This window comes from Lepisosteus platostomus, chromosome 20 (genome assembly GCF_059453375.1).
Source record: "Lepisosteus platostomus isolate fLepPlt1 chromosome 20, fLepPlt1.hap1, whole genome shotgun sequence".
NCBI lineage: Eukaryota > Metazoa > Chordata > Actinopteri > Semionotiformes > Lepisosteidae > Lepisosteus > Lepisosteus platostomus.
The window spans coordinates 5,128,331-5,146,590 of record NC_142630.1 but is presented as its reverse complement, the minus strand read 5'-3'; the positions used below and the strand labels follow the sequence as shown (position 1 = coordinate 5,146,590).

At 41.5% G+C, this 18,260-nt stretch overlaps 2 protein-coding genes across 5 annotated transcripts in view; one reads left to right on the top strand and one right to left on the bottom strand.

The window, feature by feature from the left end:
• Positions 1-8,962, bottom strand: part of LOC148644316 (calcium-transporting ATPase type 2C member 2-like) — a 34,854-nt gene extending 25,892 nt beyond the window's left edge. Inside the window, exons 1-5 of one of the 3 annotated variants that reach the window (XM_088614444.1) lie at positions 8,895-8,962; positions 8,584-8,638; positions 6,723-6,836; positions 4,001-4,117; positions 1,480-1,569 (exon numbers count right to left, since the gene is read on the bottom strand). In XM_088614444.1, coding sequence (XP_088470570.1) covers positions 1,480-1,569; positions 4,001-4,030 — 120 coding nt within the window. In that variant the 5' untranslated portion in view covers positions 4,031-4,117; positions 6,723-6,836; positions 8,584-8,638; positions 8,895-8,962. Of the gene's footprint in view, positions 1-1,479; positions 1,570-4,000; positions 4,118-6,722; positions 6,837-8,082; positions 8,328-8,583; positions 8,785-8,894 lie in introns of those variants that run through there. The other 2 variants (XM_088614443.1, XM_088614442.1) reach the window with 2 other exon arrangements.
• Positions 8,963-10,797: 1,835 nt separating this feature from the next.
• plcg2 (phospholipase C, gamma 2) overlaps positions 10,798-18,260 on the top strand; it is a 48,650-nt gene continuing 41,187 nt past the window's right edge. Inside the window, exon 1 of one of the 2 annotated variants that reach the window (XM_088614508.1) lies at positions 10,798-10,951. The gene's annotated coding sequence lies outside the window, so the exon portion shown is untranslated. The other variant, XM_088614507.1, reaches the window with a different exon arrangement.

The window sequence follows — 18,260 nt, the reverse complement described above, 5'->3', positions numbered from 1 at the left end:
TTTGTATACCTACAAGAGATTCACGTCACTCCTGGGATGTAGTTTCATGGGGCATTTTCAGTGGACACAAGTGTGGGGTGCCACATGAAATCCTTAAACACAAAAAAGCTCTTTTCTAGAATGAAAGGCATGGTTTTCCATCTTCTAAAGTCACAGGAAATTAGTGAAAACATTAGTTTGTTGTCTGAGAGTAATACAAGAAAACGCAGTTCCTATAATCCACACCTATCCAACCCAATTTTCTAGGTTTTCATTTGTAATTACTTTTCACAATGTCTGAGCATTTCTTTTTCACTTGGAAGTTGTGCTTTACAATGTGTAAAGAAAGGTAAAATAAACTCAAATATCATGTGACTTGATTTTAGACCTCAAAATGTGTTACATCGGAAAGGGTGTGTAAACCTTTAATAGGCCCTGCATGTATGGGAGACTCTTGAGAGACATGAGTAAAGAGGCTAGTTTGTGTCAAGGCCAGCTGTGACTGGGATATTCAAGTGGAGGCAGTGAGGCTGTGTGGGCTTCAGCTAGAGTATTGTGCAGCACCAAGCCTGGTGACTCGCTGGGTGCCTGTGGGCTCACTGTGTTGTCAGTGAGAACCACATCATTCATCGAATCACTGCAAACTGTCAACCTCACGGTGTGAGAAATAGCAGATGCCCTGACAGTGTGTCCTTTAAAGGAAGGCGTGCACATTCCCCATCCTTCCCTTGGTAGTTACTATACTCAGTTAATATGCAGAATTAGGATATTTAAATTCATGTTAACTCTCATTTACATGACAGTAAGCTGCACAAACACTTTTTATTTCCGACGAAAACCGTTTAAAATTCCACCTTTTAATTTTTTCTCACACTCCCAGTGTAGTGTTCGAACATGAAATCTAGAGATAATTGCTTTTCCTAAAGCATGTCACAAACTTGCATTCCGCTGCCAGTGACTACAGCTCCTATGTTAGAATTATAAAGCATGTTCTGAAAACTGCAAGCCTGCAGGTCCCTGGGAAGTCACAGGAATCGCTCTTTCAAAACAGAGTCAAAGGAACCCTGACTGTTCACTCTGAACCTCCTCCTGCAGTGCTCAGCCAATTTGTGCACCAGAACTTCCACTCTGTCACCCCAGTTTGATGAGGGGGGATGCTGTGTTGTAGAAATGGGCATGATTCCAGGAATGTTTTAAACCAAGGCTGTATCCAAGATCCTAAAGTCCTTATCACAAGTGTGCAAATCCCAATCCGGCACCTCAATTGTGTCAGCATCCACTGAATACCATCTAGCACAGCTTAGGTATTGCTGTGGCCATCCAAGATCTGGCCTTACAGATTTGGAATACAGTATGTGGTTTGTACTGTGGCCATCAGCTGACCTTTAGCTAGGACTGAAAGATAATTTACATTTTATTAGTTGCCTTTGCGAAATACAGAACATCTTTTATGCTGCTTTTGATATGCGCACACAAACACAAATGCATTATCTACCTTACCACAGCTATGCTGACAGCATCTTCGTACTCCCTGGTAATGATGCTAACTCCAGCAGAGCCCAGCAACAGGAGAATCAGAGGGTTCTTAAACTACAGATAGAAAAAGCACAGTGAGTCACAAGGGAAAACAGGCCACTCGGTCTGACAGGATAATATTTCCTATTGTATAAAGCCTTCTTTCAAAACTGAAATGAAACAAATGTGTTGCTATAATCTGGGGCTAATGCAGTGGGTGTGACTCTTTCTGTGTGGATCATTTACTATTTCGTAGATGTTTTTTGTTGAGCCAATCCCTTTTGTTCTCTACTCTGAATGTTTCAATTTAAAAGTAAGAACGGAGCAAGAGCAAACCAAGCTTTTAATTCAACAACATACCAGAAGTTGGAATGCATACATTAAGTTGTCAAGTAATGCTAAAACTAAAAAATCCAAAAATATCATAAAAATGTATTCCTGTCATGCAACTAAAGATTACAGTTTATTTATAGGTCTTTAGCAATGTTGATGCTACTGTTGTCACAGCTGTGCGTTGGTACTGCTGCTTCACACAGACTGTCACAGACTGTTACATTCTTTAGCAGATTTGTTAATAGGTGATGTTTGTGTCAGTGAAGTAGGTGTGTAATGCTTCTGGATATGAAATGCTTCCAACTTCTGCTTTGAATGAACAATGATTTTGGAGTGTGCTTTAATTATCCTTGTGTTAGGCTTGTCCCGGTTGCTGCTCTGTGGGCAAGGCAGCATTGGCTTGGCAGGTGGCCTCTACTCCACCCACCTGTCACTCATTGTCAGTTGCCATGGACACAAAATGACAGGAGACCCAGATCACCTGGAGGCAAGTACCATCCCACCTGTCCAGGTGATTCAGGGATATTTAAGGGCTTAGACTGTGCCTGTGGCTCTGATATTGTGTTTGTACTCTGAGCTCATCCTTGTTACTCCTAGCTTTGCCTTTGCCTTTGCCTTGGATGCCCCTTTGACTTGTGCTCTATCGTTTTTACTTATTCAGAACCTGCTTGTCTTCACTACATTGTCTGCTGGATGTGCCCGTCTGTTCTATCGTGTTTCCTGGAGCTGACCCTCGTTTGCTTTGACCAAGCCTCTTGGATCTCCCCTCAGTGCTTTAGACTGTGTTTGTGTCTCACCTGCTCCACCGTGGACCTGGATGTGCAGCTCTGCTGCCTCATGAGTCCCTAACTGACCGCAGCACCACGTCTGCCTGTCTGCACGGCTCACTCCGCTGGCCTGTCAGCAAGCAGCCTGCAGCTCGTCTCCAGTGTGCGCACTCCCTGCTCAGCCCAGTAACTGTAGACGCACAGCCCTGCCCAGCTGTTCCCTGTCAGTTCACTGCCTGCAGTTTTCCCCTGGCTCTCATCTGTCTCTCGCCCAGCAAGCCGGGTCTTCTAATCACCTGCTGCTCGTCCCACCAAGCAGTGAGATCGTCACACATTGGCTTTAAGTAACCTGTCCAGGAGCCTTTTATACTTGATCAATTAATTCACTCCGGGCAAAAAATGTTTCAGTAGTGTTTAATATACTACCATATTCTTTATAGATATAACTTCTTGTGTATGCTGCAGTATCAAATACACCATTTAGAGCTAAAACCTTAGGAAATATTAAGTTACTATGGAGAGGTAAATCACAGCTGCAGTTTTAAAAATTGTAAATATAGTTTTCATAAAGCTTCATCAGTACTGGAAAAAAGACAACCACAGTAATCTAGATCAGTCATTTTCAGGAATTAAAGCCTTCAATATTACTGTGTTCCTGGAACTATTGTCTACTACCACGTACAGATTGAAGACATGTTTCTGGTTTATCAGGTTTTGAAATGACAACATGAAACTCTTTCCTTTGTTATTTTTTTTCTCATTCTTTTAGTATATTGCAACCTACTCAATTGTTCAGTTCTGTTCCAGATTTGATTTTTCAAGCTTACATACAAAGCAGTGTCTGGTTATTTTTTATGGCATGGATATCATTTATTAAATTCTATTTTTACCTCAGCATGCACAGTGTTGGTTAATGTCCAGTGATTTTTCATCTTCCTATTCAGCATGGAATTAATGCCTGATTTTTCCCTATAATGGTATTTTAGACAAAGATAAATACTGGTATGCAATCTTAGAAAACTATATTCAGTGCATTCTTTTTGGATGCCTGCAAATCACCTTTGAATAAATACACCTGATTTTTAAGTCACTTAGCAGAACAGAGAGTTTCATTCAAAATACAAATCTGTACAATAGTCCTTGTCAGGATTTGACAATATCATCCCAAAATATTCACAAGTGTCAGCTTCAATGAAATATCTTTGTCCATTTTATTTTATGAATTACACTGTTTACATTTCAGTGTTTCAGGCTGACAAGTTAGGGAAATTAATTCATATCATAAATATCTCGACTGATCAACTAAATCCTCATCTTCTGCCACGTTCTTCTTCTGTTACTAGTGTGCTATTGTTTTTATACTTGCATATACAGTGGTCTGTTTCAAAGTTTCCAGAAACACGCACCTGGCTCAGGTATTTCATCCAAACTGGCATCTTGCTCTCCCCATTGAATTCATTCCAGCCATAGTGCTGTCTCCTCTGAAGAACACAGGACTCGGACAGACCTTTTTCTATATCCACCTGAAAAGACACAGTCAGAGCTTGAGCATAGAGCAGGACATTTTACCATTTGTACCTCTTGATTTTGTTTTCGCTTGTCTCTTTTCTGCAAAGAGGCTTACATGGGCTAGCTCATAATGCATGAGGCTGTTGTGGGAAATTCTTCATCAGAGGAGCAGGACACAGTCTTGTGCAGATTCAGTTTTATTGAGCTCAATAAATCTGACAATGCGCACCGGGTCTGCCCCACAGAACAAACAAACTGCAAAGGTTTTCCAGCTCTTATATACAGTCCGAAGAAAGTTTGTTTCACAATCTGAGTGCTTGTCCTGTTCTTTGATATGTAATTACTTCTTGTCCTACTCTGTCTTGCTCTAGGTTCTGTCCTTCGATATGCAGCAGACATTGGTCTGTTTTACCCTGTTTGTGGGTGTTGTTCCTGTCTTTTATTATGTAGCGTTAAGCCACTGGAACTGCTAAAACAAGTCAGCTTTATGACATCTTAGTGGAATTTTTGTTTGAGGCTAAATTAACACACCCCATCAACACCTCTCCCAATGCGCTTGTGATGATACCGTGATGCTGGATAAGTGAGATACATACATGTCCCACTTCATTGCCGACTTCTCTGCTCATGGCCAGAGCACTGTTCACATTTCCTGGGCTGATGCCATTGAAACCATGAGTTACCGTGCCCTGTTTCCTCCAGTCACTTCTGCTGTGTTTGCTAAGGGAGGGTGGATCCACACCAGATTTAATCCAATCCAAAGGAGGCATTGCATTCAAAGTTTCATTAATGCTCCAGAAAAAGGAAACATTTTCTATAATCTTTTCGGAAACTATCTTTCTAGGAAGTCAGGTTTCTCATTGTTCTATCCCTCTTATTACATTGACAGTCTGGAAATGGCACTTGTAATTTTACTCCCTGGCCTTCACTGTTTCAGTCAATGTATATTCATTTTTGTAGCACCTCATGTTAAGCATGATAAAGTACTTAACATAGTCAGGAGGCACACAGTATTTAAGGGGCAGCATGAAATTGTGGTGAGGACTCTGGACAGGATGGTCATGGGTTCACATCTCAGGTGGGACACTGCTGTTATACCCTTGAGTAATGTTCCTCACTTACACACAGAACAGTAGCCCTGCTGTATAAATGAGTTCACAGGTCATCGCTGTAAATGAGAATTTGTTCTCAATTGATTTACTTGATGAAATAAAGGATTTTAAAAATACAGAACAGAGTACTGGAGGAAACCAATAATAACATTAATTTAGGTTATAATTAAAAAGTAATACAAAAAGTGGTCAGAACAGAAGCATTAGATATCACAATTACCACAGATGATACTCCTTTTTTGAGAGATGTGCAATTCACAATTCTATGCAACACCTTCTTGGAAACTTACAAAATTTTAAGACATTTAAAAAATAGTGACACAATTTCTACTCCCCATCATGTTAAAACCTGAGGGCTATGTTTCATTAGATCCACACCAGAGTACCATTTTCCAGAAGATGGTCAGATACATGTAAATTAATTTGTTACTGTGTAGTACAGTATTATCTGTATTCAACCACAGCTCTGATAACTAGCAGTAAAGGAGCTCCCTATCAGAGAAATGATAAGAGTTCTTTGTAATTACTAGCTGGTTTTAAAACATGCCTCTGCTCTGCTTCCGCCAGCCTGTCTCCCTGTGGTGTAATTCAATCCTGCAGAGGTTCTGTCAAGTCTGTCCAAGTCTGAATCATTCCAGGACCAACAAAGATGTTTCCACACCAAGAAACAAGCAAGATTACCTTGCCGCCCCTTTCTGGTTTTTAATATGAATTGAAGCTTCCACCCTAAATAAACTAAACACGTGAAGTTTTACCAATGATCAGTGAGATCCCTGTTTATCTAGCTGAACACTGCAGCAAGTTACAGCCCAGTAAAGGAGACACAGGGCACAAGGCAGGGCTAAGAGCACTTCTGACTGTTTTCCCTCTGAAAGGAATATCAGTCCGTTGCAGGGCCACAGAGCAAAGGGACGACTGAGAGTAACCCTCAAACCCAGCCAGCATGTATTTAAAGGTGGAAGGAACCTGAAAGACCTGGTGAAGCCTCACTGACGCACAGGGAGAACGAGCAAGCTCCACAGAGACAGATACCCAGGGCTGTGGAGCAGTGACGCAGCAGTGCTAACCACCCCTGCCCTGCACCTGGGCCATCCCAGCGTGTGAAGCTGTAGCTTTGCTCCCCAGGACAGAACCTCAGTCTGCATCATCACAACCTTGTTGTATGGTGTGACGTGGCAGTGAACCACACCAGCGACGTTGGTACATCGTGCTTTTAAAACTGGTCGACCTCGTGCATTATTAAAGGTGTTCATTTCAATGAAAGCACTTACTACTTACTGCTGAAAAGGCCTTGAATGCTGCTGCAAAGTGAGGGCGAAACATCACAGGTCACAGGGCAATCAGATAAACTGTAACAATGGTGGATGCGGACCACTATGTACCCAGGCCATCTGCACATTAAGGGCACAGCAAAGGAGCTTTATAATCTGTCCGTCAGTAGCTCTCGTGCGTCCCATTTGTACTCTCCTGCAGTTTTGCCTTTTCACTCTCGTGTTATTTAGCATACCTGCAAATCCTTGGCCAGCTTCCCCGCGTCACTGTGGCTGGCATCTTTCACAGAGACGGTGCAGAAGGAATCCTCTTTTCCAGACACGCACAGCTTAAAGGCGTCTCCATTCTCCTTGCGATTGGAAGAAGAACGCAAGCGTGTCAGAAGGGCAATAAGGTTAACGTTGCAGTCTACGCACCAGACGTCTGCGTCTTGTCTTGCTCGTCGCCTCATCGTTGGGCCGATTGTACTGATGATACAGCAAAAACTTTCTGATTCATCAAAGCATCCTTACACTATTCAGTGTTTTCAATGAATTCATATATATATTATTGTTTATAGATTTTATACATATTATTCATATATTATATATGTTATTGATGAGACATTATTTATATCTCATCAACGGGTATAATTGATGGTTGTTTGAGATGCATGGTACAATTACTATCAGTATGTCAAAAACTGATTTCATCCATCAATCCATTTTTAACCGTTTTATCCAATACAGAGCAGCAGGGGAGCTGGAGCCTAGCCTGGCATGCAATGCGCACAAGGCAATACATCAGGACATACTGTACGCTGCGTGGGACACCTACAGTATCCATTTCAGGGCACAAACACACTCACACCAGGGCCAATCTTCCCAGGAGCCAATTAACCTACTGGTATGGTTTTGGACAGTAGGGGAAACTGGAGCACCTGGAGGAAACCCACACAAACACAGGGGAGATCATACAAACTCCACACACACAACTCCCCAGGATTTGAACCCAGGGCCCCAGCACTGCCAGACAGCAATAACTGCATTCATCTCATTCAGGTTTCAAGCTCCGTAGAAATAAGGTTCAGTCTTGAAAAGAAGGTTAAGTCCAAGGCATACAGTATACTGTAGCTAAATCATGCGTGTTCTGCAGAAGTTTATGACCATAGCATTGCAAGACACTTGGAAACTGAAAATGATACAGCAGATCTGAAGAAAAAAATATTCGTATACACTTCACATAGTTCTTCCACTTTCATTTCCCGTCTGTGAAATGATGTCTCTGTACAATTGATTGATTAATGTAAAATCTAACAATGCAGGGTACACACTGAGGCTGAAACAATTTAACCCGTTTGCTTAAACGTTATTTCGTATTTTTATTAAGTCTGTTAATAGGGATTTGAGTTGAACATACAGTACGTTCAGTGTTAATTTCCTTGTTCACACGTCTTGTAGAAGTGCAACTTCCTCGCCGTGTTGAAGGTTTCCTCCACTGTGGTTACTCAGTTTTAATACAGCACAAGCTATTCGGTAGTAACAACAAGCTAATCAAATATTAACATTTGTATAGGGTCGCGCTAGGCGACGGTGCACCAGTCTTGATCGTCTTACCGTCTGCTCTGTCGCCTCTTGGCTGAGCCGTTTGTACTTATGATGCGGTAAAAACATCTGAAACTTTCCGAAGAAATTATTCCAGGTCATGCTGCACCCTGTTGCTGGTGTTACAGTAGTCAGTTAACTGTGGTAAATGCAGCGCATTCAGTATATCTCTGGAAGATGCTGTACTCCAGGTGAGACTCCGGTAATGTAGTGCCAGACGCCCATTAAATCTTACCTGTAAGAACCGGAGCTAAGATTCAGCCCACGGAGGCGGCGCTACTTCATAGCTTTAGGCAATATGTTATCTCATTTCTACGGTTTGTTACGAACCGAATGTCCGGTTTCTTCATTTGTTTTCGAAATAACAAAATAATGGGAATACAATTAGTACAAGTGGGTGATGATGATTATAATGTTTGTCTGTGGTGAAACTTTATAATGATAATTCTTGATTCCACACGCACTTTGCACCACTAGAGATATCAAGATACTTTACATGAGAGAGAGACCCACCTGCGTGTGACGCACCGCAATAGTCCTGCATCAGCAGCCCCACTGCACAGCAGATCTGGAGCGGAGCGGAGAAAAGTCTTTAATTCCAGTTAAAATAAGGAAGAACTTTAGGAAATGTTCGTGTTTGTTCCTCTTCTTCAATCGCATATTTTAGAAAGTTTTTTGTGCGTGTGTATAATAACTGACATTACTGCCATCTACTGTACAGTAATTGCTAAAATCACGTAAATGCTCATCTCCCCCAATCACGAACAATTATACGGTATCAACAATAGTTGTAATAATTGTAAGACACACCCGTCAATACTTACTTTGAATATTTAATTAAACGAATTTTAACGGATGTGTTTAATTCATTTTAAATGACAAAACGAGGTTGTGCATTCTGCTGTTCAACTATAAAAGGCATACACTTGTAAACACCCACTTATTTAAACAGCACTGGATTTGGGTATTTGGCAGCGAACATTTTTTCTTTGAAATGGTGCGCCCCCTAGTGACGTGCCAAGGGCGCTTCGCTACCACTGCACCTCACACGTCTGTGAATTCATGTTCTATCCGCTTCATCCAACACAGCCTATCCCGGCAGGCAACGGGCGCAAGGCGGGACACCTATCCCGACAAGCAACGGGCGCAAGGCGGGACACACCTGGAGGTGTGCTCCATCACAAGACACACATGCACACGCACACCATGGCTAATTTCCCCAGAAGCCAATTAACCTACCGGCGTGTTTTTGGACCGTGGGAAACCCACGCGAACACGGAGAGGACATACAAACCCCACACATACAGCACATCCAGGGTTTAAATGTGTGTGATCTGTGGTGTTTCAGCAGTGCTGTCCTGTCCTCAGGCTGGCTGCTGTTGGTCTGGCACAGGGCAGTGAGCTTCAGGACCAGCTAGCTGACACGACTCTTCTCTCGCCTCAGCAGGAGTTTGGTTTATACTGGTTTTTAACCCATATTTAGCGAATATTTAACTGCTCTCTTCTCTGTGTTGAGTAGCAGAGGGGACTAGGCTAATGTATCCCTGGTTTTACGGATTACATCGACTGCTGAAAGTATCGGGATATTTATTTTAAAATATGCCAAATTTGCATCAAGGGAAAAGGGTTTCACTACCGAAGACATTTGCTGTATATAAATGATGGAGTGAGTTGAGTAAATGACCACAAGAGAGCGCTATAACTTTAAAAACAAGAACATCCTTACCAAAAAAAAACATCCCTCTCTCACCTGTAGCGGTTTGGAGTTGCGTGATTTTGGCAGTACTAGATAAAAACAGATAATTACACGCGTATGGCATTGTCGAAGTAAGAAAAATAAATTTAAATAGATCCTTTAAAACCTCTTCTTGAGAAAACTGGAGTGAGACTGTGATGCAGTACAAACAAATTAAAAGAAGGCCAGTAGAAAGGACCACAATTCTGGCCAAAACGGGGATGTTTTAAAACATCTAAAACATTCTAAAAGGTACTCGTGTGTCTTTTATACTTTAGATTTGTAAAGGATCTGGAACCTTTATTATCCTGTGGTCTAGGTAAGATTTTCTGTTGCGGAAAGAAGTTTACAAAATAACAAAAACGTATTACAATTCCTCTATATTGCACGTTACATCATTCTCTCAGTGGCAGGCCTGTATCGGTAACTTGGCATGTTTTTAACTCACTTCTTCATTTTCTCACTCACTAAAGCAAAACATGCACCCAAGGAAGGCGCTTTCTGGGGTATCAAGGCACAAACGTGGGTGGCAGGGTTCAAGGTAACAGTTTCAGAAACGATAAACCTTGAAATCAAACTTTTGCATGATCTCACTAAGTCAGAATACTGCCAGAGCAGGCAACTTCCAGTTGGTCCCTTCTGTCCACAGAAGAGTAAATAAACGGATCGTGTTAGCCCTTCCGTGTTTTATATTCTAATGACAGCATTGTTTTAAGCTATCCTTTTCATTTCGAACTGCGTTGAAAACTTCCTACATTTTTCCTTCATATAAGACCGTTTTTTTTACACGCATTACAAATTGTCCTATTTTCCTTTTTAAAAAACGGAGGAAAAAAAACTCAATTTCTCCCTGGAAAAAAAATATGTGGTTCCAGGCTATATTATTACTGCTTTAAACATTATCAACACACCTGCCATATTGATACTTTGTACTCTTGCACTCTGTACGATTCGTAACGAATTGACGAGACGAATATTGTTCTTGTGTTGCGTGCTTTGCATAACTCCAGCGGCACCAGGTGCCAGTTTCAATTTCTGCTCGCCAGTGACCACACATGACAAAACTGCCCGAGCTCGGCCGAAGCTCTGGCGAGCAACGACTTGCTTGAGACCCGAGTGTTACAAGGCGACCCACCTCGAACTTCGGTAATTTGGCAACATACACTCGGTAAAAAGGGATATTCGGTTTGATCTGAAACATGCATGTGAGGGGGTCTCGGCAGCATCGATACAAACTTTGCATAGATATAATCCTTACTTCCGGATCTTCTCACACTCTTTATTACTTTTAACTTCCTCGTACATTGAGAATTGAGGAACTGACCAGCCTACAAGCCAGCGTTCTCCGTTATTTTATTCGGTTTTACATCTGTTGTAAGCATGAAATAGCTGCCACAACAGCCTCGTGTAACTGGTGGAAATCGCCTTCCCAAACGAAGGTAAGCTTCACTTGAATTTAGAGGGTGATCTGTATACTTTCATGGTTGTTTGCAAGGTGAGGGGGGAAATGTCTGGGTCGCGGAAGGCGCGGTGGTCCACGTCTGTTTGCATTATTCGGGGATGTGGGGGGCATCTGTATTTCGTATGTTTGTCTGAGCTGCTGATTTTGGATTTTGCGGGTGTAGGGTTTTGGTGTAACTTGATTTAGCCGAAGTTTAATTTTGCGAAGTTTAAAGAGCACTGCAGTCGGTTTCTTCGCCTTGTCTGTACAGCAGGGACGTTGTACGACTATTTAAGGATGAAAAAGAATTCTAATTATTAACCACAAAATACATTTCGTGGTGTATCAGCCTTACTAGATGTTGTAACACATTTTGCAGCATATATATGACGGAAGTATTGGTTCTTTCTATCTCTCCACTAGTAATATTCACCGTGATGAATAACTTAACGAGACGGGGGGTCTCAGCACACGTCTCTGTAGTTGGGTGTATATGGTATAATGCAATACACACTCATACATTGGTAATCTAAACGTTGACGGTTCGAACAAACCTTTAAAACAAGATTTAGGGAAATATTTATGGATTTACATCGCTGTTCAGGAGACGGTGTTGGGTGATTTAAATGTGATGGGCCAGGGTAATGCTATCCATTGAAATGACAGTTCTGAGTGTACTGTACTTACTGTCCTTAAGTCATGTAGTGATACGAGGACAGAGTAGAGCCGATATAAAATGTCCAGAACAGAAATTTCCACAAACACCTGTCCTGGTAACGCATCTGCAGTGAATTAATGGAATGGTTAGGAAGACACAAAACTGGGTTCTTGCACATTGACTATGGTCCTTGCAGATGCGCTCCTGCAGTTTCAGCGATATTTGAAATACAGGATCTTTCCACCCGCTGCTCAGGGCCATGTTGGTGGCCGAAAGGGGGGCAGTTGCGAGGGTGTGCCTCTTTTCCAGTTCGGCATTCATCCTGGCCCCCCCAGAGTGCCTTCCCGATTCAGATACACAATACGACCAAGTGTAGGGTCTCCAGCTTGTTCTCTCGTTGTCCTCTAACCCAGTTGCACAAATAACGCGCTTCGTTCTTACGCCATAGCAAACGGGGCGAGCGAGAAATGGCACGTGTCGAGAAGACTCCGTTTGACGGAGAAGAATCCAATGCGACAGCAGTTTTGTGCAAAATCCGGATTAGAAGATATCCGTAAAAAGGAAATCGTTTTAGTGAGGAGGCAAACGCTGCACTAGCACAAGAATAAGGTCATAGATTAGGGCATTCAGCTCATTTTGTTGGATTGATTGATATTACTGATACTAGAGTGTGTTAGCGGCTGAAAAGAGTGAGGGAGCGTCAGTGGTATTATGTTGTATTTTGCGGTGTTCGAAAAATGTCATAAAACCCCAAAACTCATTATAAACCTATTATTTTTATTATTGTCAAACATAATCGTAGTGGAATCCAACAGTGTTTTAGAAAAACCTTTCATTCTGTGGTGACTGTATATATCTGTGTTTGTTACTTTGACGACAGAAATGATCACGTAGGAAACAAAATACAGAAATATAGTTGTATGAACTAATTAGGCATTGATTTAAAAAAAAAATCAACTGATAGTCGGGCTCAGCCACAAACGTTGTTTTCGGAGAGCGGGTCTGCCTCACTGGAGCTAGTCTATGTGTCCTGTAACCCTACAAGGTTCCTCTGCAAGTTGGAAAACTCGGCAAATGCAGCGCTCTACTTTCTCCAAGGGCCCGGCTCTGGCACTGCGTGCGAGTGCTGATTGCAATAGAAGAGCTAACACAAGCAACGCAGCTGTTACATTGTAACTCACAAGCGCTTCCTGTTACAACATAAAATAAAATTCAACACGGTAATGCTGCCCGTTTGGCTGTTGTGTTGTGCGATGATGTTTTCCATTGAATAACGTCTATTTTAATTTTTTTAATCACTGTACTTTTTGCTGTTTACATTTTAATGGCACGTCGCGTTATAATTGTACAGTTCTCAAGTACTGCTAATGTGTATTTGATTCTACTAATACACGGTAAATATGATCCAACAATTTCTTCAACTGGAACACTTCTTGCTGCCCGCGCCTTCAGCCTAACGAGCTCTTGTCAATTCTGACATCTGAACTCTTTTCGGCTGTGTTGTTGTTCATTACTGTAGCACAGAGGCCACTTTCTGATATCATGACAATATGGCCTTTTGCCTTCTTATTCAAAAGACAAAGAAGTGAAAGCGCATACTCTTTTTTGAGTGTGTGCGACTGAAACAGCGAGCTGAAGTTATGCCTTACAAATACTGTATATGGGCCACCTGATTCGGCCCCAGATAATTTATCTCCACCATTCAGATAATTAATCTCTACCTTCAGTGTAGAGTACATGGTTGATACCCATTAAACAAAGCAAGTACATGATGAAACTACTACTGCAATGGTTCCCTTTTCAATACAATACAGTTTCACCACAATCCATTACTTCGGATTAGTACAGATCTAATGCAGAATTGTTTTCTGTTTTCTTCCTCCCGTGTTTGTTCACAGTAGTGTGGGGTTCCCACACTTTGCAGTACGATTGCAGTACGATTTCCCTCCCACAGTCCAGAGGCACAGTTCATTGGCTTCTGGGAAAAGCCCTGGTGTTCTTGTTTGTGTGTCTGCCCTGCGATGGACTGGCATCCCATCCAGGGTGTATCCTGCCTTGCGCCCATTGCTTGCTGGGATAGGCTCCAGCTCTCCCACACGCCTACATTGGGAGAAGCAGTTAAAAAATAGATTAATAAAATTGTGTAATATGACTTTTACTTGAATGTGGATTTACATCTTTATGTTAACTTTCCAAGCAAATATTTATTTTTTTCAAACTGCAGATAAGCCTTTAACTGTTAGCAGAATGATCCACCTGTTTCAGCTTCTGGTTCCCAGATGAAAGGGTCTAAACCTATTTGTCCACAACTACAGGGTTTTGAATGGACATGGTAAGTTTGGTTCCCTTAGTCAACAAAAGGGACTAAAACAATTTCTAAACAATTAGAGTAAGTCTAATATTAAGAATTGGTGCTGGTTTGCTAATGTTTCCTTCTAATTGCTATGTAAGTGAAACAACTATTGGTTTAGTTAGTTATTTAGCCATTTACCTATTGATGGTATCTAACGATAACAGAAAGAATTGGGGCTCTCCAGGATCATGCATAGAAAAAAATGTCTTGGATGTCCCCTAAAGGAATATCCCTATTGTTCTCTAGATCCAGGGTCGGCGATTTGTTAAATTGATTAATTAAAACAAATGAGTTTTAATAGTCCACAGGGAGTGAAATCTCCCCTTGGGTCCCATCAACAGCTTGGCTAATTTGTTGTTTCAGCCAGCAGCAGTTTTAGTTTTTTGTTTCGGGGCAAAGCAGTGGAAACATTCTCTCATAGTGCAGTGCATAAGCTTCTTCTGCAGTCTTAGAAAATGCAGAGTGGAGAAATCAAGGCTTTAAAAGGCCACAGTTTGTACAGTGTGAGAATATATTCACCTTTGCTGGATGATATCGGTGACTCTTAAAAAGGGCAGATAGGTCTTTCAAAAAGTGCTTCAAACATGTGATGTGCTTTATCATGCTTTATTATTATCTTAATGTCCGTGTTCGTGGTCATATCAAGGGCCCTTTAGCAGGTGCCTTTATTCAAAGAAACGTGCGTTTACCACACAGTACAGCACAGTAGTAAACTGTAGAAAGTCCAGGTGTTATGAACAAAATGTAGTGAGAGGTGCAATGTGCTGCCATCTGCTCAGGTGGCCTGAGAAGGGCGGGGCCTGATGTTTCAAGGCATCTGGCTCCGTCACAGAGGTGCCAGGGTGGAGCTCCACCGCAGGAAGGGAAGTGAGGAAGAGTGATGAGCACGAGACGAGCAGAGCGGGTGAGGGACAGGCGATAGAGTGATAGGAGGGGGCAGGTTGCAGACAGGAGCAGCAGGTGAGGACAAGCAGCTTGACATCCTTGAATCAGGGAGGCATGTGAAATAGGAAGCCCTTGAAAAGTGTGAGGATGGATGGTTGCATGGTGGGAAGTCATACAGAGGAAATGCTAAGCAAGCTTCAGTGTTCTAGATGACTTTGGATAGGGAACGTTTCTTAGAACTACAGTATATAAATGTGCATTTCTGTCTTTCTTGAGAATTGTATTTTGGCCACTGCTTATGGACATTGGTCTGTCTCCAAATGGTCTCTGAACATGACCTCTGTCTTGGATTTCCTAACTAGAGCACAAAGTGTGTTTGGGGAACATGAAGTTTGTTTTCTTTTTACGTGAGCCTTGACTTCGAACTTCCAACATTTCAAAGCCACCTGCATGGTCTTTGTAATGTTCTGAATTTTTCTGCATTGCACATTACTGAAGTGAATTAGGCGTTTGCAGGAATAGACCAAAAAATGAGTGGATGCTGCTCATTGTAACTACAGGAAATAGAATTAGCCAAACTGGGCAAACAACGTGCTATATATTTGATGAAACACACACTTGAGAAATGGCAAGATGCCAATGATCACAAGCCTGATTGTGTAGGAACCAGTACCAAAACATCTACCAGGAACCTCATCTGAAGAAAAAAAAAGATTCTTTCAAGATTAGTCAGCTGCAAGCCTAATGACAGGAATTAAGCTTAAGTTGATGATTTAAGAGATATTCAATCCTATGCACTGTACAGGAGGTATAGCAGGGTTTTTTTTATTGTACGCAAAACAAAAGATTCTGAGAAAATAAGACGATTGCATTATTAAGTGAAGGCATGAACTGGAAGATCTTGCAGTCCTCCAGGAACTAAGGTGGATACATGAGATTTAGAGCCACAGTGGGGTATCTCACTTAGACTGCTGTTCAAAATGTAGTTCACAGGACAGCTAGAGCGCACTGTGATCGAGAATGCAAACTTTTGTATAAGCAGAAATAGGGTTTATGAAATGCAACTGGGCAGTAGTTTGAAATATTTTCTTTGTAGGTGGCCATAGATCTGCGGTCATTTTCTATTTTATACGTGCTCAGTATGGAATTGTCTGCTGATTATGGACTGGCTTTGTGGCCATTTGTCTTAGAGCACCAGGCAGGAGAATAAGCACTGATTGGAAGAACAGCTCTTCTCTCACCGACATCACTGCAGGTGCCCAGGTGCCCAGCACGTTCCCACCAGACATTGTGTCAAAGACCCAGCAGATCCTGACTAATGAATCATGACAGCTTTCTCTGTGCTTGAGGCTGTAACGAACACGGCTCCAGTTTGAGCCTGGGTCATGCCACTACCCAGCTCTGGCATTATCCTAAAGGAGAGCTAACAGCTGACTCAGTGGTCATGATCCAGTCCAAGATCTCTTGCATTGAGAAAAACAGGGACTCCTGTAACTGGCTGGGCTCCAGCATGTCAGTGAGAGATGTGCCATTACTCTAATCAGCACTGCTTGTCTTGTAAGGTGGACATACAGGCATTACAGCAGAACGAAACATCAATGGTTTTCGGGCCAGCAGGAATACACACATAAATGTGCAATTAATTTCCATATAAGAGCTTAAGGTTTAATCCAGTTAATTATTAATAATTTGTTGTTTCCATATAATGCTGTTTTAATTTGGTGGATCTTAAAAACCTTAGATCTTGAAATGTATTTTGAAAAGAAAGTTACAGTTCTTATGGCTAGCTTTCATGGAAAACAAAATCTGAGCTTCTGTGTCGGGATCAGATATCTGAGATATGTTTTTTAAAGCATGGTTTAAAACTGTTATCTGGGACTGAATTCCCAGACAGCCTGGTGTCTTCTGGTTTTTGTTCATTTGATCAAATTAAGCAAATAACTTTGTTACTCAATTTTTTGTGTACTAAAATTAACACTTCCTTATAGGTATGGTTTCCTATAAATCCTTCAAAAGTATACAATTATATAAGAATATAACTGAGACTTTCCTGGGTGGATGACACAGAACAGAATAGTGGCAACTATTTCTTAATCGTATATTTACATTAAAATCATTTTGGTTTCTTTACATTTTGTTTGATTAAAAGACAGCAGAAGACATCACCCTTTTGCTAAGGGAAGCTGTTGTATTTTGTGGCTTTGTCACTGTTACACATTTAATGGTCTCTTCAGCAGTCTGCTTTTTTACACATAGTCAAATGTGCTAAAGCTACATGTTGACAGAAATGCTAGGTATTCGCTTCATAGAGTATTGTTTACTAGGAAAAGCTGTCTTTCCCATTTGAAAAGCATAATTCACATTAGAAAATGATGCTGCTTTTTTAACAATTATTTTTTTTTCAAATAACGTATATGTTTCTACTTCTGCTGTATTTAAATAAAAAAAAAAAGCTCTGAATATTTCAGGCCTATATTATTTAGATTAGCTAACTATGTGCTCACAGGGCTAGGATAAGCCTACCTGTGAGGACAGATATTCCACAGTGAGCTCAGAATTAGAAACATATCTGTGGTAAATCACATCAGAATTATTTTCTGGTAGGTTGTGGGGACAGATCTCCCTCTGTATTAGATCTCTAATCATGCATTCAAATCAGCTTCTTGTCTTGGAAAATGACCTCTGCCTTTGTAATGTTTATGTACGCCTAAATGACCGAAAAAAAAAGTGTGCTCCCACTAACTCAACATTACCCACCAAAGTAAACACGCCATTCAGGGTCATGGAGCTCAGCATGGGGTAATAGTGCAAGTCTCTGCAGCAACATTATTCAAATTATTCCATGTTAATGCCTTACTTATTTGTTCCACTGACTCTATACATGCAACATGGGCTGGTCCTTAACATCTGATGCAGATTTGCAAGGCAAATGATAGAGGTACATGGGAGATAAATAAAAACCTGTCTGAGGGTTTCACATAACAGGAGGCAAACTTTCTGGGCTCCGTGCTTTCATCTGAGGTGAGGCTGGTCATTCTGGCTGCAGACTCTTTCAGGTGTTAGAAGGCTGTGTGGTTCCGATGACACTAGTAAAAGAGATGACAAAAATAATTGCAGG